We start from the raw sequence: 24,166 nt of genomic DNA, 5'->3' as shown, positions 1-24,166 counted from the left end.
GGAACCATTGAGAGAATTATCTTCCCTGCAGAACTGCAGACAACAGAGTATACCCCATGTGAGCAGAATGCCATTTCCTCAGGATACACCCATCATTACTGGAGATAAAATCTCAGTAGCTCATGCAGTTCTACAGGCTTGGCTTCTGCCTTGAACTGGCTTTGAAAAATCTATAAATAGATCACGTGCCAACTATTCCAGTTACTACAAGAAAGCTCCTCTGGGTGCTCCAGACTAACATGTCCTGTATTTGCCAAATCAGAGAGTCATTAGAAGCCACGCAACTGTAGATTGTTATCTTTTTGCTCCTTCTTGCCTTGCCATCTCCAAGCCCTCAGCCCATTCCAAGCTGTCCTCCTTGCCTTTGGTTTCCCTTTGATCTTGCTCCATTCTAATACTAGTGTTTCTGTTGTCTAAGCAGGCACTTTGGTCCTGCTTCCAAGCCTTGGTTCCCTTGTGCCTTTGGCATTGCACAGCCCTCTCTCATTGGAAGACCCTCTTCCAGAGTTTTTTCAGTGTGGAGCTTTTCTGATAGTGTTGCACCAGTCTGCCTCTTTTAGCATTCTCCAATTTTTCCTTACTTCTTCATTCACTCCCCTCTAAATTAACGGTTGGAGTAAACACTTCTCCTGAGTACGGAGTTTATGGTCTTCAAGTCTGCTATGGCACCTCGAACTCTCCTATTCGGGCAACTTCTTTTCCTGTCTCCAGAACATCAAGGATCAGATAACATGGCTTTCTTGAAATAAATGACTGGAAACATTATTTTGCTTATTTTGTAGCCCTCTCCCTTTTCACTTGTTGACTGTGTGCAGGGAACTCACAGCCCTGGGGCTGTATTTGACTTATCCCTCCCTGATCTGCTTCTTTTTAAGTTGTCGACAGCTATTCCCTGGTCCACCTTCAGGGGACTATCAAAATTGCCTTTTCCCTTCATTGTTATGTGCCATGATGATGAGGGGTGAGGTTTGGAACCTCACAACCGATCTCCACCCCCTGCCCTGCCAGGTGCTTCCTAGGTCACTCTGAACAAGTGATATGTTGTTCACACCAAAGCTGCCTCCCACCTCACTGCATCCCTCATCGTATGCGTTGACGGTATCAAAAGCCTTCCCTCCTGCAGTCCCTTATTTAGACATCAAAAGTTAGAGCTGCCCAATCTCTCTTCTCCTTCTTCATAAGAAGTTGTAAGAATAACAACATAGAAGACTTATTAGCTGCTTTGGCTCCTTTTTTACTGTTAACGCTGTGGTTCATGTTGAAGGTCACCTTCATGCTACCTGACTGACCCTCCAACATCCAAATCCCTATATCCTGTAGTCTGTAAGCTAAAATCATCCTTCTTCTCCAAGGATCTGCAAATGTCATCTCTTTGTGCCTTCCCCATGCTTCGACGAAGCTGTTTTTGATTTCTCATGTCTTATTTTCTTTACCTAAACTGACTGGAGCAGAAGAATGGATACTTTTTGCTTCCTTCCTCACTTTTGTCAGTCAACTGGAAGACACAGAAGTCTTTCTATCTGAAAAAATAAATCAGCAGGTAGGTGCAATGAACACGCACATAGGAGTGAATATAACTCAGAGCCCTTGTACGTGCTTCTCGTCAGGTTTTTCCATGTTATCCCAGTCAGTATATATTTTGATGTAATGTTGACTATATAATTTATTAATGCCCCTGCATATTACAGTGAGGTAAATGTTCCTGGCACCTTCTGTAAACCTGATTTTTACCAGCAGTCCACATTCAGCCTTTGGAAATGGTCAGGCCTCTCCGGCAAAAAGGTCACACCAGGCTCAGTGTCAATGCTGGCTGTTTCACCATTTAAACCATTCCCACTGTGCTATTTACCACATTCTGGCTTCCTAATTATTAACCTGGGGGTTTCAGTTTGCCAGAGGTAACTAAACCAGTTTGATTTGTTTTATGATGACTCGTGACAGAATTGTTTCACCCCGAACAAATGATGAAAACGTGTCATAGGCAGCCCAATTAAAATCATCCCTGTGGGGATACAACTTTAAAAGTGCCGTGTAAATGAAATGGGCGTCTGACAGCTGGAAGTTACGCTGCTTGTGACCTTGTTATGGTGCCTCGTTGCTGATTCAGTTCTAAGCTGATGTTAGTATTCAAGCAACAAGAGCAAGTACCACAGACCTCAGCAGAGAAGATAAGCGAAGATAATTTTAAATTCATAATATGTTGCATGTGATTTTTGGTCTCCAGGATTTTCTTCCCCCCCCACCCCCCACCCCAGGCATACCGGAGAAACTATTCCAGTTTACTTGCAGCACAGCAGAACAGATTTCATTGGGTTGGGCAGAAGCAGAAGGAATATTAAGTACCTCCAGGCTGACTGTAGAGGAAAGCTTCTTCATCTCTATTCTCCCAAAAGCCATATTTAGAGAGCCTGGTTTTTTAATGAATGATTAGTCTCTGATATGCATAACCAGAGTTACTCCAACAGCAACAGATACAGTTCCAGAAACCTTCTGTCTACCCTGACAGAGATGCTGAATCTGAAATAGAGCACAAAGCGGCGTGGTGTAAATAGCAAAGATGATTGAAGTCACTGCAGCGTAGGAGGATGCAGCCGACAAGAGGCTGAGAAGACTGTGGCGAGGGGTGGAAAGTGGTGGAAGCTGGGTGGGTGGTGGGTGGGAGAGGGATAGCCAGGAGTGAATCCTGGTGATAGCGCTGGGGGATGAAGGCTGTGCTCATGGGTAGTGGTGTGGACTCCAGGGATCGTGTCTGCTGATGGCAGAAGTGCCTGCAGGTAATCAGTGGTGCCCAAGCCTTACCTGGTATTTCCTGTCTGTAGATTTCAGAAAGGATTGAAATCCTTCCTGAAATTGGGAGATTGGAACAGGGTTCAGTTTGCCAAATGGCACACCTGATTTTACATGTCCTTGTAGCAGTGGAGCATCTGAGTTCCAATTATCATCGATCATGTTTCGTTCATAGAGGGTGATTTGGAGAATAATTCAGCTAACCTTGAGGAAGATCCCTGCATTTCTTCTCTTATTCTTTCTTCAGACTGCATTGATTTAATTGATGACAGCTGGAGATGGACACACCTATTTGCTGTTCAGACATCTGAACACAGGTTTCTTACTCTGTCGGCTACACACCATCTCACCTTGGAAACTGAGGATATTCAGCAAATCTGTAGCACAGCCAGGAACAGAGCCCCATTGTACTCCTGGCTCGGTCTTATTCCTGAGCGGCTCTGAGTCATGCTCCAGCAGGACCCAGGAGCGAGAAGCTGTGAAGGCAGAACAAAAGGAGGCATCAGATTTTGTGGTCATGGGATGTTCTGGAGAAACCAGGGGAACAGAATAAGGAAATATTTAGGGGCTTGATTCTTGCTGTTCTGCATTCACCATTGACCTGGCAGTAATTTAACCTGTTTGCCTTGGTGTTACGGAGAAGGTGGTGCAAAGAGAAAACTAGATCAGAGTGGGAAGTGGAGGGTTTTATTTCTCTTCCTTATGAGTGATCTTTGTCACTTGTTTAATAAGAAAAATAACAGGAGATCTTTTGTCAGTTAGGCTATCTTAACTATTTATATACTGCCTTCAGCTGGCTTAACTTCATCCATCTACCTAGCTGCTCAAAGAATTTGCGAATTTGTGTTTTACTTTAAGGCTTGAGCTGTTGGAGTAAATCCTGTTTCAATAACTTTAGATGGCAGGTATAAATATATCGAGTGCTTTCTGATCATGTGATTGACTCCAAAATCTCAGTAAATGAACATACATCAAGGTCAGTTTGCCTTAATAGGGTTAAAGGAAATTGCTCTGGATTCTCATAGCACTAACCAGCTCGCTAACTAAATGACCACAAGTGTGTGATTCTGACCCTGTCCTCTTTAACTGTTGAGTTTTCTAATTCACATTTTGTTTCAGTAATTTTTTCTTAGGAGCATCGGTATGCTGCTCACTAACTTCTGTTGGTTTGTTTTAATTTTCTGCTATTCCCTAAATCAGTTGTTCCTTATGAGATCACGGTCTACACCAGTGATATCTTCGGAGCTGGCACGGATGCCGATGTCTTCATTGTTCTGTATGGAACCGATGGGATCTGCACTCAGCAGAAATCCCTGTGCCTTAACAAGAGGGAGCAAAGGATGTATTTTGAAAGGAACTCGGTGAATCAGTTCATTGTGGAGGTAAGATCAAAGATGCCTGCTTTCATCTTAGGTTGCCCGAAGGGGATTAAGAAGAGAAAATGAAGTGGGAACTTTTCCACTTTTAGGGAAAGCTATTCAGCTCTTTTACTTGAAGAATGTGCGTTCAAAATTCTGTTCTTCAACAGATTTACTATGGACTGGATCGAATCTTTTCTCACTGACCTCCAGTTTGTAGCAGCTCAGAGGTACCAACATGCAGTGTTCCTGTAGCCCGACCCCACGCTGAGCCTTGTAAAGGCTGGTGCAATTTTATCATGGAGCTGATGTGTACCAATGCATGGACATGGAGGCTTGTGCTTCCAGATCAAGTTGAGAGCCGCTTTGGAAGGTCTTTACATCTTCTATTTCCTAGGCCATGCTTGGTAAAGAGAGGGTATCTGTCTCCATGCACGCCAGGTCTAATACGTGTGCCTCTCCTTATCACTCTTAATTGCTCACGTATCTGCCTTCTTTTCCAGTTTGCCATACTTCGAAAGGTAACAGGAACCAAATGCTTGTAGTATCGCTGAAACGAGCTTCCTTGTGTTTAGGGTCCCTTTGCAACGTTTCATACTTTTATGTCAGCAGATCATGTTGGAGGGGCTGGTCCATGGTGCTCACTACTTACCTAGCACATCATTTGGGGTGGATGGTCTGTTCATTTATTTTAACTCTGTGGAAGCCTAAGCACCATGCTGTATCTTTGGGCAAAGAGACCATTACTTTGCTACAGACAACGTGATTTTTGAATACCCGAGGCTAACTTTTGGAAAGACTTATCAAGTATTTCCCGAAGTGTTTGCCCAACTCTGTGCAAATAGTAAATCAGTGTGCATCAATAAATGAGCTTGTTTCTATTCATAACATATTCTTATTGCTGAGAATCTGTGAGGGGCAAAAATATAGGCAGTCCTGCTCTGCCCTATCCTTTTGGTACTGCTCCATGCCCTTCCCTTCCCGCCCTGGCTGCTACACCAACACTGACTTCACAGAGGACCTTACAACCTCTCTGTGGTTTTGAGTTTGGTTTGTTTTTGTAGCTGAAGGCAAATTTTAAACTAAACTTCTTAACAAGTTCAGATGCTTCCAGCCCACATTGTTGTTATACAGTATTGAATCATAAAATACTTCCCCAGTGTGACTTCTTGAAAACAAGGAATAAGACTTATTTTGGTGGAGTTTCCACACAGTTTTTCATAATAGAGGTTGCATTAATCCATAGGTATAAATCTTCAAGTGAGCGTTATTGTTATTTCTTTATTCCTTAAGATTTATTTGAGTTTTGGTAGAATCTGAAACATCAGTACTTTTCTTAGATGAAGAAAGTGAAAATGCCGTTTGTTCTCCAGATTTATAACATCATATTAATCTGTCCCCAAACTTCATTCTCTCTTCACCAGTTCCTCTTGCTGCAGGAGATGGGGATGAAGCAAAATATATTCTTCTTTCACCTACTTGTGTAGAGCCATAATTTGGAGTTCAACAGACCTTAAAAACAATTTGGGGCTGTCAGGAAGCACAAACTGAGAATTGCCCATTTGTATTAGTGTTTTTAACTGCCTCTGCTGTTTGGGTTTTGCAAAAGAGTTGGAAAAAATTAGACAGTGGTCTCAGCTGTGCTCCCAAGTGATGATCTGCTGAACATGCCTACAGCAGGGTAAAGATAACTCCTTTAACATGGATCTTTACTGGTCAAGCATCACTTTATTGCTATATATTGATTAAAAGCCTCATTGAAAGATGAATATTTGGAGAGGACAAAAAAGGAGAAAATTATTTTCCCCCAGTGTATACTTGCATGCCTGCATGAGTTTTAGAAATGAGTTTGGATCATTTAATTATTTTACAATGAATCTTGTGCTGCCTAAAGTCAGGGCAGGGCTGACGAAGTCAAACCCGGTTTGTTCAGAGCATGAACTCCTTGAGTAGTGCAGACAGTCTTATGGAGATGAGGAGTCTTCTAGAATTACTAACATCTTTGCTTCAGTATGGAGCAATCCTGTCAGCTGGGAAGAGAAGGGAGTAGTCTCCAGTGGTACAAATTGAGATATTCCGTTTTCTCATGTTTCCAAGAAAAAAAAGTCTCTGGGTCCCTATGGACAGAAAGACAGACCAGTGTGCTTCTCCTACATGCAAAGGAGGTTTGCAATGTTTTTTTAAATCACTTTTTTTTAAAAAAACAGCTTTGTTTTTTTAAAGGCCAGCTATACAATAGCTTGTACTGAAATAACCAAAAGCTATTAATTTAGAAGCAAATACCATTTTTTCTTGTCAAGCTTTTGGGATGGAGGTGACTTAAAACTAATGGACTAGGAACAAATTACTCAATTAATAAGGTAAGCCATAAAAAAACAGTAGCCACTTCATAAGACAGTGATCCTGTTGCCTTGCTTGGAAAGGCATTGGGATTCCGTGGTGGAACAGGAGAGAGATGATATAAAATTCTAGGCTGTTAATATTGTACTTTGACATCAATGCTATTCTTGTAGTGTTATAAGAGTGTTTAAAAAGGAAAGGGATATAAAAAGAACAATTTAAGATGCAGCAGCATTGCTGTTTCTAAAAAATTACCTTCATTCACACTCATACAGAGAAGCCTTGAGATGCAGGGCTGCTTCTGTGCAGCCAGACATATCTCATACAGCAGGTAAGTTGTGTAGAGCAAGATTCTCTGCTTTTTTGGAACACAAGTTCGGGGAAGCCCTTTAGCTAAAATGTAAGTTAGGGCATAATTGGCATCAATGCTAAAAATTGCTCCCCTGGGACTGCATACTGACTGGACAAGTAGGAAATAAGCTAAAGAAGGAGTATCTCAAAAGTCACCTGTTGTTCATGCCATCATCTCTCTCTCTCTCTCCCCCCTCCCCTGTTTCCTGTAGCTGGAGGATGTTGGTGACATTATTGAAAAGATTCGCATAGGACACAACGGCGAAGGGCTGAATTCCGGATGGCATTTGGACCGCGTGGCGATTCGGAGACTATTGCCAAATGGGAAGGTAGGCTGCACATCCCAGCACTCCCAAATACATTTCCCATTAGCAGCTGTTTCCATTTCCCAACGCGCATCTTCTCTATGCAAAGTGTGATTAACAGTGAAAAATGACTCCCTGAAGAACAATGCTCACTAATGAACTTGCTAGAGCTTGGGGATCTGGGGACAGCAAACATGTATTACCATGTTTTATTCTCCAAATGTTGACTATAAGACTCTGTAATCACTGCTTTTCAAAAAATGCTGTTCTCATAGTACCCCTTGACTAGAATAGAATAATTTTCCCCATCAGTGGATGGAAGCAAAGCAGTTGTGTTGCTCCTCAACCTTTTGGAGGTCTTTACTACTCTTTATCTTTTTTATGAAGGAGCGATCTGCCTGCTGGGTTTGGAGGCAATGTTATCATGACTTGCTTGCTGGACTGAGAAGGGAGATTCCTGAGTCTGTTCCCATTCCTGTGCAAATAAATCTAAAGAATTACAGGGCTGGGCAGATGTCCCTGTGCTGCACTGCACCACTGTCGCTGGACATCCCTGAGTGCCCAAGGCTAACTTAGAGTATTTATCTAGATAATGGTGGGTTTGGGTGACACAAGAGGCCAAAGTGTCCTATTTTCATGTGGAGTTTTGTTTTGAACAATCACAGGGAAGGAAGTGGGAATGGGTGTACCATTTTGAAATAAAAAGTATTGTTGCTAAACATGAACAAGAAATAATTTCATCAGTTCCTTAATTCTGGATGAATAAATGCAGGGAGCCAGTACAATTAAGACAAGCAAAATGCCTATCAGTGCAAGTCCCTGAATCACTCATCTAAAACCCATCAATATAGGTCTTAGGAATTTTGGTTGCTCGTGTTGGCAGGATTGAGGCAGTGCAGCCAGACTGGACATCTTGATCTTGTCCACGTAGGAAACTGTTCCTTGGCCCTGCTTTTAGATGCTGGCTGTAGGAACAGGAATGAATCTGGTTGCAGGGAAGTTCAGAAGAAAATCGCCTCTTCAGGACCAGTTCAGAATTGGAGCAGTAGCTGTCTTTGGGAACACCTGGGCTCTCTCCTCTGTCTTGCTTTTTCTCCCCTTATTCTGAAGGGATGTCAGCTTACCTCCACCTCAGTGCTCAGGTCTGCGTTGTGCTGAAGTGATTTCCAATATCAAGAGTTGGTGTAAACATGGCTTGCTCAGTTATGGTGAACCTACTTCTCATCTTACGTTCTCCTTCAAAATCTCCGGGATATGTTTTGCTCTCTTTGCCTCACGATCAGCCCAAAGGTCTGCCTTGAACCCTCCTCATCATGCCTAAGCCCATATCCTCCTGTACAAGTTTTTTGCAGCCAATACCCTTTGCCTGTTTCTCGTGATCGCCTTTTCGCCAGTCAGTTGTGATCAGACCCTCTACCTGTGTATTGACCATCCCTTGCCTTGGGCAGGTTCATCAGGCTGATGAACAAGACGACATTGTTTTTGGAGATATTGTTGGTCATAGGCTAGAGAAGATGAAAAGGGGGATGCACAAAGGTGTGGAAATCAAGGGAAAAGAGACTTGTGGCCTGCCTTTTTCTATACCTACTATTAACTGAGCACTTTTGGAAGCTCTTGCGTGCTCTTCTGTTAGCCCAGAAAGGGTCTTAGGGCTACATGGCTCTACAGTCATTACAGCAGCTTTGAAACGCACATGGTAAGGAACCTGGGAAAGCAGAGGAAGGGAGGAAAACCATGAACAACTTTAAAAATTGAGAGATTTACAATTCTGCTGATCTTTTGATTATGGCATGGGAAAAAAGAAGAAAGCAGAGCACTGCATGATGCCGCTGATCAGCTGCAGGATATTATGACCTGCCACAGGATAGCAATATGCTGCCAATGCTTCTAAAAGCTGTGCTACCTGATTAGACTGCTAAGATGTGTCTGGATGTATCTGTAATGCTGCAAAAGAAAAATGAGGTCAGTAACTTTTCAGATTAAATTGAAAGCACTTGGGTAGGAAACTAGGATTGTTGCATGCCAATAAAGCTCTGTCTTGGCGTGCCAATTATATCTGATAGTTATATTTCATTTGTTACAACTTGGAGAAGGGCAAAGCACTGACTTTTAGCACACTATCATACCCTGCTTCTAGCTTAAGGCCAGACTCAAACTCTAATGAAAGAAATTCTGTTTGGAGCTGCAAGAGGATTTTACCATGGGTAACATAAAACTGTGCACTTTACGTCACTTAAATATTAATGCAATCACTAACAGGGAAACTCCAATAAAAACTGTAGCAACGACATGGTGATTAACAATAATGATACAATTAACTCTTGCAGTAACTGCACATTACGCCCCACTGTGCTGGCACTCAAGTCCCTAGATAGCCTATTACCGAATAAACAGTGCTCATATCAATGGCACGTACAGCCAATGTTGTGAACATTTAGGAGCAGTTAAAAGCTTCAGCAAGAGACAGGATTGAAGTGGGATCTTTACAGGGAGGAGAGAGTTTCAGAAGTGAAGCATCATTCTGGAAAGCCCTCTCTTCCCAGACTAGGTGGGGAGATAAGCGCTGCTCATCGGCTCAGCATACAGCGAGATAATACAGGTTATGCGGTCAGGCAGCCAGTGCAGAAATGAGCAGGCAGAAGCAGTGGTGTGGCCAGTCCTTAGGTGCTGTATTTCACTTGTACAGCACAAATAACACTTGAGAGTAAAATATTTGAAATCATCTGAAGTGCTGCTGGTTTTGTTTGACACTGTTTTGTACGAGTCACGCTCCAAACCGCCTTATGGAGTTAAACGTTGCAAGTCTGGGGTTAAACGGCAGCACCGCGGGGAGCAGCAGAGAGGAGGGAAATGGTGTTTTATTGACAGCTGCAGATTTGGGCTGTGCCAGTTCGAAGGATGACTCTGCTGCGGAATCGAGGTGCTCGATCACATGAGCCCCCGGGAGGAGTTCAGCTCCTGCAGATCCGCTTGGCCGGGGTCTGTGCACGCGGAAGTGTAGGATGACCTGTTCATTCCAGGTTAGCAGTGACTGCAGTGCCCCCCCGATCTTAGCTGCACAACCCACCCCTCCCCAGTGACCACATCAGGGGGAGCAGGATCTGGTGGCTCAAGGCAGCCCATGGCAGTAGGACATAGTGATAATAATATGTGGTATTCCTGCAGTGAGAGCTATTCCCTTTTTCTCCTATGTATTAATATTGCATCATTTAAATGTTAAAAATAGTGAAGAAAGAACCCTGCATTGGTTTGATACATAATTGCCTGAGAATAATTAACATGGACAGTATTCCTATGTATGCTATGCGTGAAAGCGATGGCACACAGAGAACTGGAAAGAGCAGAAAGTCCCTGTGCTACTTAGGAGAGAAACGATGAAGTTGTCAGTAAGGAAAGTCTCCCTCTATTTACTTACTGTGAGCTTAAAACTAACTTCTTGTTTCTATTCAGACTTTTGGGCTCTGCAGCTTGCACGACGGCTCATGCCCCTTCCTTTACAGAGACATGGCCTGGGGTGCCCAGCTCGCGGAAAGCCGGCTGCATCTTACCATCTTGGAGGCCTTACAGGAGTCTGTTCTTAATGAGTAGTCTGGGATTGATTTTGTTTACCAAGTGGAAAACACATGTTCTATTGTTTTTGTTTGTTTGATGATAGGAATCATATTTGTTTCCACCAAAGTGAAGGCAAAACAAAAGATCAAAAATTAAATTGCTGTTTTTCTCCTCTTAATGCATGTATGGGAATTGCCTGGAAACCAGCTTGAGTCACAGAATTATAGGGCAAAATCTCGAAGTATTGACTCAGAAAAAAAACCCCTACTGACTTCAAAGAGAATGCTGCCCGAATAAGGATTGGAGGGGGCTGGCAGAGTCCCAGTAAAACACGGCTTCAGCAGGAATGGTGCAGTCCTGATTAAGAATTTGCAAGATTGAAAGCTGGGAAGGGCAGAGATCTACTGGATCATAAAGCCGGTCTCATGTAGCCATTGGGAATGCTGTTCTCCACTACACGTTCAGTGCTGCTTCTCAGAGATCTCAGATGTCCTCTTTCTAGAGGAAATACATCTCCGTATACTTTTTCAGTTCTGCATGCATGTACACATGCATACACACATGAGTTGAAAATCTTTGCCCGCATGTCAGAGTATTTTCAAAGGGGAAATGCTAACATGTTCATGTGATTTGGAAGAGATTATCTCTGTCATGTTTACTTCAGGGCTCAGAAACTGTCACATTTCCATGTGAAAGATGGCTTGCAAAGTCTGAAGATGATGGCGAGATTATCCGAGAGCTGGTACCATCTGATATTTTTACTGAAAAACTCATGAAGGACGGGACACTCCAGCAGATAGAGGAAGAAGTTGAAGACCCACTAGAAGGTAATACAATCCTAGGGGTACGTAGGGACCTATTCACCTGATTTTTGGAACGAAACACTTGGATGTGTGGTTCAGACAAATGCTATGCTGGTACGACTGTTCACAACATTCCTTTCCCTTCCTGTTCTCTGGCCTCTCATACCTGAAGCGCTTCTGTGCAATGACACCATTATTTTCCTGTAAGGCATTTATAAACCTGTCACAGACATCCTTTCACACACGCAATTCGCACGTCTCCTATGATGCCTAATAAAATTCTTCCATCTCCTCTTCTGGGCTCTGTAAACGTCTTTACTTGTTTGCCCATTTCATCTGTCCTGTCCACTCAGCCCCTTCCTTTCCCACCCTGCTAGTCTGATTTATGTTCCTCTTTCCTCCTCAAGTTGTTTTTCCTGCTGCCTTTCAGGTACATAGGGACACTCTAAAACTTTGGCTCTGGGCAGCCACCCTCACCTTGTTAAAGTGCCTCTGGGGAGGAGGCTTAATTCTTATTCAGTTCTGATCCTATCTTAGAAAGCATTCCCATTCAGCGTCAGGCCCTCCTGGTAGCTGAAGCAACTGAACAAGTACTGAAGTTTCATTCTAAACTCGTTGCTTCTCTGTATGCCCAGCTGTTCCTGACTCTTTTTCCTCCAGGACCTCCTTTTTCCCACCCTGAGCTCCTTCTGCCCTCGGGAGAAGTCATGAACCTTCCTACATCCTGAGCAGAGCAAATTGAGTTCAGCTGCCATTTTCATTCGTGGTTCTCGCATCTGGCAACAAGATGATTCAACAGAGAAAATAATTTCTCTCCCTGTTTCTTTTCTCTCGGAGTCTGATTGGCGCTTACAGAACACCATTGTCAGGCCGGAATTTAGATGGATTGTAAGTGTTTCCCATTGCCAAGTGAAGAGGCGCCTTGCTGTAAGGAAGGCTGGAGCCTTGCACTGTGCCCTTAGGAGAGAGAGGTGTGCTCTTCCCTCCTGTTAGGAACTACGTGGTAGCTCAAGGGCGATACTTATTCCCTCAGAGGCCAAGACAGTTTTAATATCAATTAGCAAGTGGCATGACTGCTAGCTGCCTGCATGACCTTAACTTACTAACTTCTCCCGCTTTACCTTGCGTTAGTTACCATGCATTAACTAACCTAGGTGACTCGCTTTTCCTTCTAAAGGCAAAGCCTTAAAACCAGTTTTACAATCTACAGAATTTTTCAGTAACTGACGGTTTCTTTTGACTGGGAGCTAAGGCTAGGTTTGAGAATTTCTGCTTTAGCTATAAAATATCTGGGATGGGAATTATATCTAATGCATCTCTGTGAGTTCTCCTACATTTTGGGCAGTGACATGGTGTAAATGACAGCACCAGAAAATCACTTTGGGGTGTTTTGGGGATCATCCTTTATTTGGTAGGCTGCATTTCAGTCCTGAAGGTCGCTACAACCGGTAAGCAAAAACCAAAGAGGGATGCGTTGACTAATTACACTCTACACATTGCTTCCTTCAATACCAGTGCAGCGGTTTTCTCTCAAATACGAAGCTGTAACTTTGTAGAACATGATGTGAAGAGGCAAACCAGAAAGCCTGGCATTGCACCTAGCCAGATGAATGGTTTCAGGTGACGATCCTGATCCATGTCTAAGAGAAATCAATGGAAATCTTTCATGGACAATGAAGCAGAACAGGCCCTATTGTACTGGGAAGAAAAATACAATATAGATATTTTCTTTGATGCTGTTCAAGTACAAAGAGGAATCCTAACTGAGACTTTGCACCTTTTCCTCATCTGCATTGCCCTGGGATTTGCAAGGAGGCATCCTCCAAGGCTCATATGCCACCAGGGTAATCAGACTTGCACAGTCCTTAATTGCTTTCCTGGCGAGGGTGCTTTCGGTAACTGTTTGTTTTCCCTGTGTAATTAGGAAAAGAGTAGCAAAATAAAAGTAGGAGTATTTAACAGGTTTAGTAAAGCACATTTCTGAAGACTTGATGAGGTTTTATTGGATCATCATTGAGCAGCTTAAAGAGAAAGGGTACTTAAACCGCACAGCTCCAACAATTCCTTAATTAAACACTGTCTCAGCAAAAGGACCCAGAAACCTGTTCTCTTTCCATTTGGGGAATTTATAGAGATACATGCCATAAACTCTGGTAGTAACTGCACATCTGAATCCCTGGAGTTTGTTTATGGAAAATGGAGTATTAAGAATTCCCAGCACTGCATCACTTGTTCTTAGATATACGTCCCTTGAGCCTCAGTATGAAAAGGTGCTGAGTTACCTCACCTCTATTGACTTCGCATCCACTAACAACCGTAACGATTCTTGGCATTTTTAACCATGAACTCTGGATCAAAGCAACACACAGGCATTGATTAGGTGGAGAGAAGGGAAGTCAGCACATTTCAGCCCAGTGATTCCCCAGTCCTTGGATCATTTGCCTGGAAGGACAAAGCATATGGGATTTGAAACCTCCAAGAACTGAGCGATGAGCAGAAAGTTTGGGAACCATTTTCTTAGATAAATTCAATATCTAAGATGGACCTTAATAATTCATCGGGCCAGAAATCACGTCTCCCTTTCTTTCCGCAGTTCACATGTACAAGATCAGCGTGTTCACTGGAGATATCTATGGTGCTGGGACAGATGCTAATGTTTTCCTAAATATCTACGGAGACCTGGGGGACACAGGAGAGAGAAAACTCAGCAAATCTGAAACGAACTTCAACAAGTTTGAAAGAGGACAGGTACAAATGCAACGGGTTAACAGCACATTCCATTTCACAGCCTTTAGCCTAACAAGTCCATGACTGTCTTTATAGTCTCAGTTTTCCTATGAGGGATGAATTGATTGACTCCATTTACCATGTTCATTACTCCTTAAAATGCTTTGTATGGATTGTCAGCTAGGTATTACAAGCGACAGGCACTGCAGCAAAGGGGTAGATGTTTCTGCAATGTCGCTGATAGACAAATCCTGAACTTGGTCCGTGTAAAATGCCTCAGATTGTTAGCTGCAGATTTGAGAGCACACAAGACCTGAGCTCTCCCATTCCCATTGCCTCTGTGCAACTGATTTGCACATATGTGGTACATATTGTAATTCACCGCAGAGCACAATAAATGGATGGGATCTAAGTTGCACCCATGTTTGACAAAGTAACTCCAAAAGGGGCACTCTGTGGCTACCCAATGAGTCGTATTCACGGCCTCATATGGAGATTCTTGGATATAATGACGGCAAAGATTGTCTTATCTGGATTGTCCATACAAATCTAACTGGATTAGAAAGGGAAGTATACTTAGACTTAAAAATCAGGATGTAAAATTCCAGGAATTCAATATTCTGATTGGTTAAAAGTGATATTTTGTGCAGTTCCCCTCATAGCAGAAGCCAGCTTCAAAATGCTTCCCTGCAGAACAGTTTTAGCGTACAGATATGCCTCTCTAGACTGCTGCAGAGCTTTTAACCAAACACCGTCATGTGAGATGAAATTTAAACACATATTGTGCTCTGTAGTCTCTGTCTGCCTTTGTTCAGTAGATGATCTGTTGAGAGCTCGTTAACAGAAGCAGCTGCTATTGAACACTCTGCAGGAGGATACATTTACTATAGAGGCTGTGGACCTTGGCATTTTGTACAAGATCAAGATTCGTCATGACAATAGCATGTCCCGTCCCGACTGGTTCCTGGAAAAAGTAGAGATCCTGGATGAGACCACGGAGGAGTCCTTCACTTTCCTGTGTGAGCGCTGGCTCTCTAAAAAGAAAGAGGACAAAAAGATCGGGCGTACACTTTATGAACAGGTATGGTGGCGGTTCCAAGCTGTGAACCCAACCCACTGCTACCAATGAAAATGAAAGGATTGAATATCTGGTTGACATCCGAGACAACCTACGAGGGACTTTGTTAGTTTTGGCTTGTCCAAAATGAACTTGTGATTTTCAGACAAGTGCTGAAAGTGTGGCCACTCTCAGCCCAGTATCACTAGCTCTATAGTTTGCAATTTCAACAGAAAAATCAAGGAGTCTAAGTGACACTCTTCAGATGAGAGTCCAAGTACCTTACTGATGCACAGTAGAGTACATTTCCCTGCTGTGCTCCTTGCTGTGCTCACAAAGCAGGTTAGTTATGGGTCCCACTATTCAGTCCTCAGGCCAGAATATTGGGTCCTTTGACTTCATCCTCATTGAACTGGATGGGTTTAGCTTTTCAGCTCCTTCTTCCACCACTGCCAAGCATAAAAAGTCTGGTCTGTTTCCCAACACTCAAAGCACCGAATGTTTTTTTAGTTAAATGCCCTTTCTACTTGCTAATTGGAATTTGAGGTACATGCACTAACTGCAATTAGCAAACAAGATTAATAGACCTCTCTTGCTTCTATACAGTGAGACATAATAAAGCAGCTGATTATAAATCCATTGTATTTAAGGAGTCCACTTTGCAAAATACAGTGACATTTTAATTGACAGTTACCACTAAAATTATCATCAATGAAATTGGGCCAGACTCATCCTGAATACAACAGAATGGATGTAAGAAGAGTTAGGCCATGGATGAGTATTACCATATGCTCCATCATAAAATTGCAGCAGACAATGCTATGAATTCTTGTGGTCACACTTACCCGGTTTTCATATAATTTATAATGATGAAAAGCTAATCATTACTTTTTTTTTTTTTTTTTTTTTTAAATTACATCACTGTGTGGCAAGACCCTTGCATTTATTGGACAATGACACTGAATGCATTTGAAGTTGCTCTTCAAATACCATCAAATACAATAGATGTTTAATTTTTTTTTCTCGCCGTATTTGTAGCTTTACAGTACTTTTCCTCTTATGCTCTTTGACCTGTACTAGCTACATTACTCTGACAGCACAGTGTGTGTCCTGATAAACAAACCTGACCCTGCTCCATCCATCTGAATTTTCTGTGGCTATTGCTTACACAGGTAGCAGAGAAAAAGTCACGACACACCACTGTCACTGGAGCCTGTGAGGTTCCATTACCTTTTCTTTCTTTATAACACGCATCCAAAATGGCCTGTCAGGGTTACTAATGAAGTAAATGAATGACCTGCTGTCAATTACAAGTCACATTTACTTGAGCTACACTGAGCAAAAAGCTACCTGGGGATCTACGGGGTGTTCTTCTTATGTTGTTCTTGGAGGCATATGGGAACAGCTGACATCACTTGAGCCCTTAACCTCATGACCCTCCTGTACATGCCTTCCAACTAGAGCTATGATGGCGAGCGAAACAGCCTGGGTGGCTCATCTCCCAGCCTGTCAAGTCAGGATAGCAACTCAGACCTGAAGGAGGCAAAAAAATCCAGCTTGGTCAAGGCGGCAGAAGAAGGATCACGTGAGCAAGTGCTGTGTTTGATTGCACGCATGCATGTGTTCTGGGCTTTCAGTGCTTGATGGGCTGTGTTCATCCTGGTGAAGAGCAAGGAGAGGCAGAACAGCAAACTTCTTCTCCTTGCCTTGTCCTGTGACTGCTTTGGGAACAGCTGGGTCAGTGCCTGTGTGTTTGTGATTGTTGCTTTTCCTATAGCTCTCCAGCCCTAACAGTGGAAAAAAGCCATGAAGTTCACAGCAACTTCAGTGTTTCCAACCCTCTTCTTTCTCTCCTGTGAAAATCTGGGATGCTGCAGCTTGTCAGAATTAACTTCTCCATTGCTAGCAGATGTACCAAACAGTGTTGGGCAGTGTGACAGTATCGTTAGGCAGGTGGTTATTCAAGGGTACGCTGTCTTCTGTCACAGTGAGGTAAAATGCACAGGTGACCTCTACGGACAACTGCAATAACAAATCGTGTCCCTCAGATGCCTCAAGTTAGGTGAGTCCATCCACCCCACCAAATGTGGGAGAGGAGCTAGTCAACAACATCTGTAGGGCCTCTTCAGAAAGAAACCCACTGACCTGAGGAATCATTCTCCCTCCCCCTCCACCACCAACTTCATCACATCTAGAGGTGGGGAGAAGTGACACTATGTTCTGAACAGCAGGGTCTGAGAGAGTTAAGGGAAGGATTTCTGCAAGTTTTGTATAGTTTTGGCTGAAGTTTCCTTCAAAGGATCCAATGCTGTGAGAGGGACAGTAGGCAAGTCAGACATATTATCACCAAAAGACACTCCCTTGGACTATCAGAGTCCCTTTTCCACATGATTCCCTAAAGTAGCTCTTGTTGCTGATATCAGCTTTCCCCACCCCCCACCCCCCACCCCATCTCTTTGATCTACTCAAGATTATACTTCATGTAGCATATTGGATATGGATTACCAAAGGCAGCTTTGAATCTTGAGACCTTGTATGCCACATTTAAGCCATCTCTCCACCTCGTAATCAGGCTGGTGGTGTCTCCACACCAAGGATGTCTTTTTAACATGAATTTAAACGTGACTTATTTTAGAGCCCTTCAAGTCTTCCTTACAACACATAGCTGCATCACAGCAGCTCTTGGGTTGGGAAGGGAGTGGGATACTGGGAGCTGAGCAAGAACATGAGTAAGCCTCGTGGCTCCCAGGGAACAAGCTTTGACTGAGAGTGCTCAGGTGAGTTTGTTCTTTTCTAGAAGGTGGTCTGTCTTACAGCTGGGCAGAGGAGGAGGATGGTCTGTAAGGGCTGCTGCTGAAAGACAGGTAACCTATGAACCCTGGACTGAGTTTTCTGCTCAAGTAACTGATGAGAACAGTTGGTGGCTCTAGTGTAGGGTTTAATCTTTATGCTCTGGTTCCTGGGACAAAGCAAAGCTGGATATAAAAATCTGCTTCTGGATCGCCTCTTAAAAGAAGTGAAATATGCTGGACTGTGTCTGCAAAGGCCAGCTTTTGCTCAGGGAGGCTAGTCTCGCTCGTCCTCTGCCAATAGAAGGTGGGCAAGTTGTGCAGGTTTTTTTTCTGTCCTGGCTGTGAAGGAAGCCTGGAAAACCAGTGCCCACCAGCTAAAGTTAACCTTTGCGGAAAACTTCCCCAGTCCATCTATATTTCCTTATAACTTCATTACCACACAGACTTTTTTCTCTCTATTTATATACCTTTTCATTAACTGCCTCTGCGTTCCAGGACAATGACTTATCATCTAAATTGTGCCTGCAGTTTGTTGTCATCCTACATGAGGTCTTTCAGCTTCAGATTAAGATTTTAGATGTATGGTTAAGATACTGTGCTGTAACAAGTAACTGGGCAGGAGCTGAGTCACAGCTACTGTGACTGTTCTTAGTCCACAGCAACCGCAAAATAATTAAACTTAAACTTCATGGTAAGCCAAGTGTAAAATGATGTAATTTGGCTTAGGAGTCTAAGATAGCTTTCACTGTCATGGTCCAAGGGAATTCAAACAAATGGTTACTGCAGATCAGCTGATGCCCAGCAGGTTGCTGTGATGTGATACCTGGGTCACGTGTCCCCCACCTTTAAGTTGTGAAGCAAACATAATGCTGCACATTGCTTAACCTGTTCTGCAACCCATGTGTCTTGTGGCAACCCTTCTTTTGTAATCCCATATTGTGTTCAAATGAAAAATAAGTGTTTCCCATGTTCCTTCTGATATTGCTTCTGTGGTGAGACAATGGATAACATCTGCCATGTTGGCATTCCATGTAGTTTCACAAATAATGGGTAAAACATCAGCATCTCCCATGAGAGCCACCCTCCAGCAGAGCTAGGATAGTTCCCATCATCCCCATTGTACCAGGGTGGTCTTTCTTCTCCGAGTCCTGGAGCTTGTCACCACAGCTATCTCTGTTGCAGTGACATGGCCCCATTAAATAAAACGCATCCTGAAGGAATGTCAGATAAGATGGACTGTGTGAGCCAGCCAGCCACCTCCTGAGCTGGATAAAAAGCCAGCTGTGAATTAGTTGATTAGGGGAAGTAGTATTGGGAGTTGCCTGGGAAAAGGAGTTTGCACAGCTCAGTTCGGACTCTTTCATGCTCAGAATGGTGAATACCTTTGAGGGGCAGGAGGTGATATGAGGATGGAGTGAGGAGAAAGTTCCTGTTGACTAGAAACCCACTTGGGTCTGAACTGGGAATGCCGCTCCATGCTGGAAGGCAGTGCTGGCAGTGATGTGGTCTGGATCCCTAAAGAAACCCAGCCCCTTGTGAGGGGGACACATGCCCTCAAACAGCCTGAACTCCCTGCAGGGAAGCAAGAAAACAGGGGACAAAGGAAGATGGGCTGGAGGACCTGTGCTGTCCTTCTGTGGCCACATTCCACAGGCTTTGCATTCTCCTGTGTTTGAACAGGTAGAACTTTGAATCCCAGAGGAAGAGGGAGACAATTAGGGACGGCAGATAAACAAATTGAAGGATTGCTTTTCTAGTTTTTAGAGGAAAGAAAAGCAAACAGTGTTTTCTGCTGTCTGGTAGCAAGCTACTCTGTGTCTCTGTATCTGTAATTTAGAGTGGGAAATGACAACAGTTTCTCATCGTTCTTATTTTTATATAAGCCTTTCAAGTAATTTGGCTTGAGGCTGTAACGTCAGTTGAAAATGCTGGTAGTCGTGTGAACTTACTCTGTCACAGCAGAACAGGATCAAAATTGTAAAAAAGAAAGTTTTGCCCCTATTCAAAAATACTTCTTTTAAAAGAGGAGTCTGGAGCTGTTCTAAACATGACCCCTTGATATATTCTTACAAAAATCTATCTTGTCTACAGCTAAACCCTTTCTCCTGCTAATACCTGCAGCTCCAATGGTTAGTCTGTGAAGAATGCATTGCATATCATCATGCTGATGCACACGCTGAAACGTAAACGATGCCATAAAGGTGACAATAAGTCTTGCCTAATCATCCATTCATTTTGTACTGGTACACAAAATCCTCAAACCGGGGCTGAATGAATCTCTCTGGGTTCTGCTCTGTCCAGAGGTAAGCACAGATCTGGTGAGCGTGGGTTCACGCCTTCCCTGACACTGCATGCATATTCTGAGTTTGATGTGAGTGTCTAGCAAAACCCCCACCCCAAAAGTTTTGTTAATCATCAGAAACCAAAATTAGATGTCAATCACGCAATACTTGAAAGCCAAACAAGTTTTTTTTTCTCAAGGTTTATAAATATTTTTATTTTTTTTTAATTGAAAAAGCGATGATGAAGCCAGGCTGAGTTTTGAGTCTGGGACAAGGCAACTTTCAGAGCTCTGAGTCTTGTCAGAACGGTTCGAACGGCCCTGCACAAATGTTCTGAGAAATCAGACGAGTATTCAGTGTCTAATTCCACACCACCCGCTCGGCTTACCCAAATGAGCTTTTGGAAAGCACTTGAAAAGCAGTCTGGCACTTCCTCCCTTTTAACAGCTGAACTGAAATTTCTGAAAACCACCAAAAAAGCTGCTAAGTCCCAAGCCTTGGCCTGAAGGTTTTCCCCTTAACCAATATTATTGCTCAATATATAAAAATATTGAGTGACCCAGCTTTAATACAAGGATTATTCATAGTTCGCCTGGATTTGCAAAGGGATGCTAAAACCCTGAGCTGCCCCATAGATCACAGCAATCCTTGAATGAAGCACAAAGGAGGACGTCTGTGGTTGTACCGGGACATTCAGTCACTGGTGGTTCACCTTGGAGTCAGCATAGATTTATTTGCCTTTATTGAATGGTGAGTGTAAGACCGCTTTGGTCTAATAGCCTAAATAAGATTTAGGTGCTCATTCTCATCATTGGGAAGGTCTCTTGGTGTAAACAAGGATTTAAGCCCTTTGCTGTTCTGTCAGCTATTAGGGAGAGATCTGGACTTATAACCTCCTTGGAGCCAGTAGCATTGCCTGGGGAAATTAACCCTTGCAGAGTCCTGTCCCCAGTGTGTATGAGAACGCAGTCTCCCATGCGTGTTTGTAGCCTGGTGCAGTGTGGTGTTATCCCTTCTCCCACTGAGTTCAATGAGATGTGAACCTATTCAGCATGCACAGCGGCTCCTTCTGATGGGGTGAGTCCCTGGTTTTCTGAAGTCTCACGTAAATGTATTTGTGTGAGGCTTTTCTGATGACTACACCTCTGTTCCTTGCAGTGATCCCATACCACGTCACCGTCACAACAGGCACAGAATACGACTCCAGCACCGACAGCCGGGTGTTCATCATCATCATGGGTCCTGGGAAAGCGCAGACGGAGAGGCTGTGGCTGGATCTCTCGGAAGAAAAAGACGAATTTGCAGATGGCTCTGTAGAAAAATTCTCTGTCTGGGGCCTGGATGTTGGGGAGATCAAAAAAGTGGAGGTACTTTGTGAGTGCGGCATGAGTATTGGAGGCATGAGAAATACGTGGCTAAAGAAAGTGCAGATTCCTGTTATTCTTAGCAGTGAGGTAAAGGCACTTGGGTCTAAAAGGAATGTAAACAGGGATGTGATAATGAGATTTCACATGTGTCTGAACCTGAAAACAAGTATTCTTTACAACTCACAAAACCAAGATCCTTGGGAGGCAGAAGATAATTTTGAATTATAAGGAAGTTGTAACATGTCCCGGTTTTCTCCCATCTCTGGCACTGATTTTTCTTAGTCAAGCCCTGCTTTTGACAGATGAAGGTTTGCAGGATGCAATCCTCCATCAGTCTTTTCCCTAGTTGATTTTTACACTACTTCCAGTTGGGTTTCATAAATTGTGCCTGCAGTGAGAAACACACCTTGTATAATTTTCTAGCTAAAGATGAAAATTGTTTTTACAGCTTGGAGGACCCAGGCTTAGAGAAGAAAATTAATCATCGTTCATAAGTAACGTTCACAAATAGATTTTGGTACAGGACCCATTTTTTCTGCTATGGCTCAGGGAGACGGAATTTGCATAGACTTTCCATCACAGAGCTTAAACTTCACATGAATCTTCCGGAGCGTATGTGTACATTATTCTTGTTTCATATGTCAGTTCCATATCCTGAAAGCCTGCTCCAGCTTCACACACACACGCTGAAACTGACAGCATCTGAGGACTTCAAAAAGCCTATTTAATTTTATTTTTACCTCATGCCTTGTGTTGCGGTAAACCTACCTGTTGATGCACATGCTTGTGTATTTGGAGAGAGATATGTGGAAAAAATATAGGGAAATCCTAACTAATTGAAAAATCTTTGAAGCTGTACATCCTGTTGTAGCAGATGATAGACTGAAGCATCCCCGTTAGTTTTCATTCAAGCAATGGATTCTGACACCTTGAGAAGTCTCCATACTACATTTATTACCAAACCATTTTCTTAATGCACTCCAAGTGCCTGCTTATTATGAGTATTAGTGGCACTTTTTACCTAGTGCATCTGTGGGTCAGACTTTGAAAGTGAATCAAGTGGATAAATCCTTCTCTTCCAGACTCTGTGCACATGGAAACAGCCATGGATTGGGACAGAGGGGGAGGAAAAAGCCAGTATAACCACTCAGTGTCAGAAAGACATAAAAAGCAGGCTGAAGAAAGACATAGAAAGGGATGCCAAAGAGACAGTGAGTAGGGTGTGGAAGGGGTAAAGGATGGGGAAAGTAGGAGCAGACACTTGGAAATAAGCAGAAGCGAGGGAAAAAATAATTTGACAAGGATTACAAATGAGAAAGAAGAGAAAAAAGTGCAAATGAAATGCAGAGTTAGGAAAAGAAATAACGTGTAGCTTTCAGGCTGGGTGATGGTCTTCTGCACTCTTTCACCCCTATCCTCAGTGATCTCACCAGTCTGCTTCCTCACCTCTTGCTCATTTTCCCCTGTTAGTTTGTAAGCCCCCAGCTCATGGTCAGAGGAGCCATCTGCTCCTGGCCTTCTGCCTTCCTTCATGCAGTGCCCTCTGCTTGGAAGGTCTCTTCTTGTTGGTCCACGTTCCAGTGATGACTTCGATGTGCCAGTCTGTCATGGTTGCCATGGAATCGGTCCATATTTTCCTTGTAGAAAATTACAGTGTTCAGGGACATTGCAGAAAATTGCTAGTTATCTACTTGGGAAAAGTGAGGAACAGTTCGTTCTCAGATTTGGCATTTGGCTGCTTCTGGAAGAAGGCAAGAAGTTCTGAATATGAGTTACCATGTGAAAATAGCATAGCATGGGGATTAAGTTTCCAGATGCCCTCTGTATAACGCAGGCAGCAGACTGCAGGATTTAGTAGGATCGTAAGATTTGCAGCGTGATGCCACTTCTAGTTTGGTATTATTCTCCTGCTGCAAATGTACTCTAGTGAAAGCAGAAACAGTGGAACATGAAGTAATTTGAAAGGGGCCCATTTATACCTGTCTTGTAACTCTACAGATACAATATTTACTACCAGTGTACTTTAATAGACGTGCTGACATGAAAATAAATAATACAAGCTATTTGGTATGGGCACTTTATACTGTGTTCTTAAAACAAGTTTTAATATTTCTTCTCCTAATGAATGAAAGTATTTCTGTCCCAAGGCTGCTGTTGCTGCAGAGAGACACAGCAATGTCCAGAAGAGCCCTGCATTGGTCTGCATTTCTAAACCACTTCTGGTTTAGAGCCTTTCTCCATCACAAGCACAGAGTAAAGCCAAAGACATTTATGTGTTGCAAGTCCAGTCTCTCACTGATTAGGGATCTGATACTGCAAGACCCTCAGGTCTCTCTAGATTTCTCTGTACCTTCCAGAATAAGCAGGAAATCCCATATTTTTGAATCTTTTCCTTCCATCTACCATTCAAGTTCTCTTCCATTTCCCCCCTGTTGTGTTTAGTTT

At 43.2% G+C, this 24,166-nt stretch overlaps 1 protein-coding gene across 3 annotated transcripts in view; it reads left to right on the top strand.

Annotated features, from left to right (window-relative positions):
* The first annotated feature begins 4,057 nt into the window (after nucleotides 1-4,057).
* LOC121081609 (lipoxygenase homology domain-containing protein 1-like) overlaps nucleotides 4,058-24,166 on the top strand; it is a 60,835-nt gene continuing 40,726 nt past the window's right edge. The window contains exons 1-3 of one of the 3 annotated variants that reach the window (XM_040580793.1): nucleotides 4,058-4,169; nucleotides 7,049-7,165; nucleotides 21,513-21,721. In XM_040580793.1, coding sequence (XP_040436727.1) covers nucleotides 7,117-7,165; nucleotides 21,513-21,721 — 258 coding nt within the window. In that variant the 5' untranslated portion in view covers nucleotides 4,058-4,169; nucleotides 7,049-7,116. Of the gene's footprint in view, nucleotides 4,170-7,048; nucleotides 7,166-15,196; nucleotides 15,305-21,064; nucleotides 21,432-21,512; nucleotides 21,722-24,166 lie in introns of those variants that run through there. The other 2 variants (XM_040580794.1, XM_040580796.1) reach the window with 2 other exon arrangements.

The sequence above is a fragment of the Falco naumanni genome, chromosome Z (assembly GCF_017639655.2).
Source record: "Falco naumanni isolate bFalNau1 chromosome Z, bFalNau1.pat, whole genome shotgun sequence".
Classification (NCBI taxonomy): domain Eukaryota; kingdom Metazoa; phylum Chordata; class Aves; order Falconiformes; family Falconidae; genus Falco; species Falco naumanni.
This window is presented reverse-complemented; position numbering and strand designations above follow the sequence as displayed.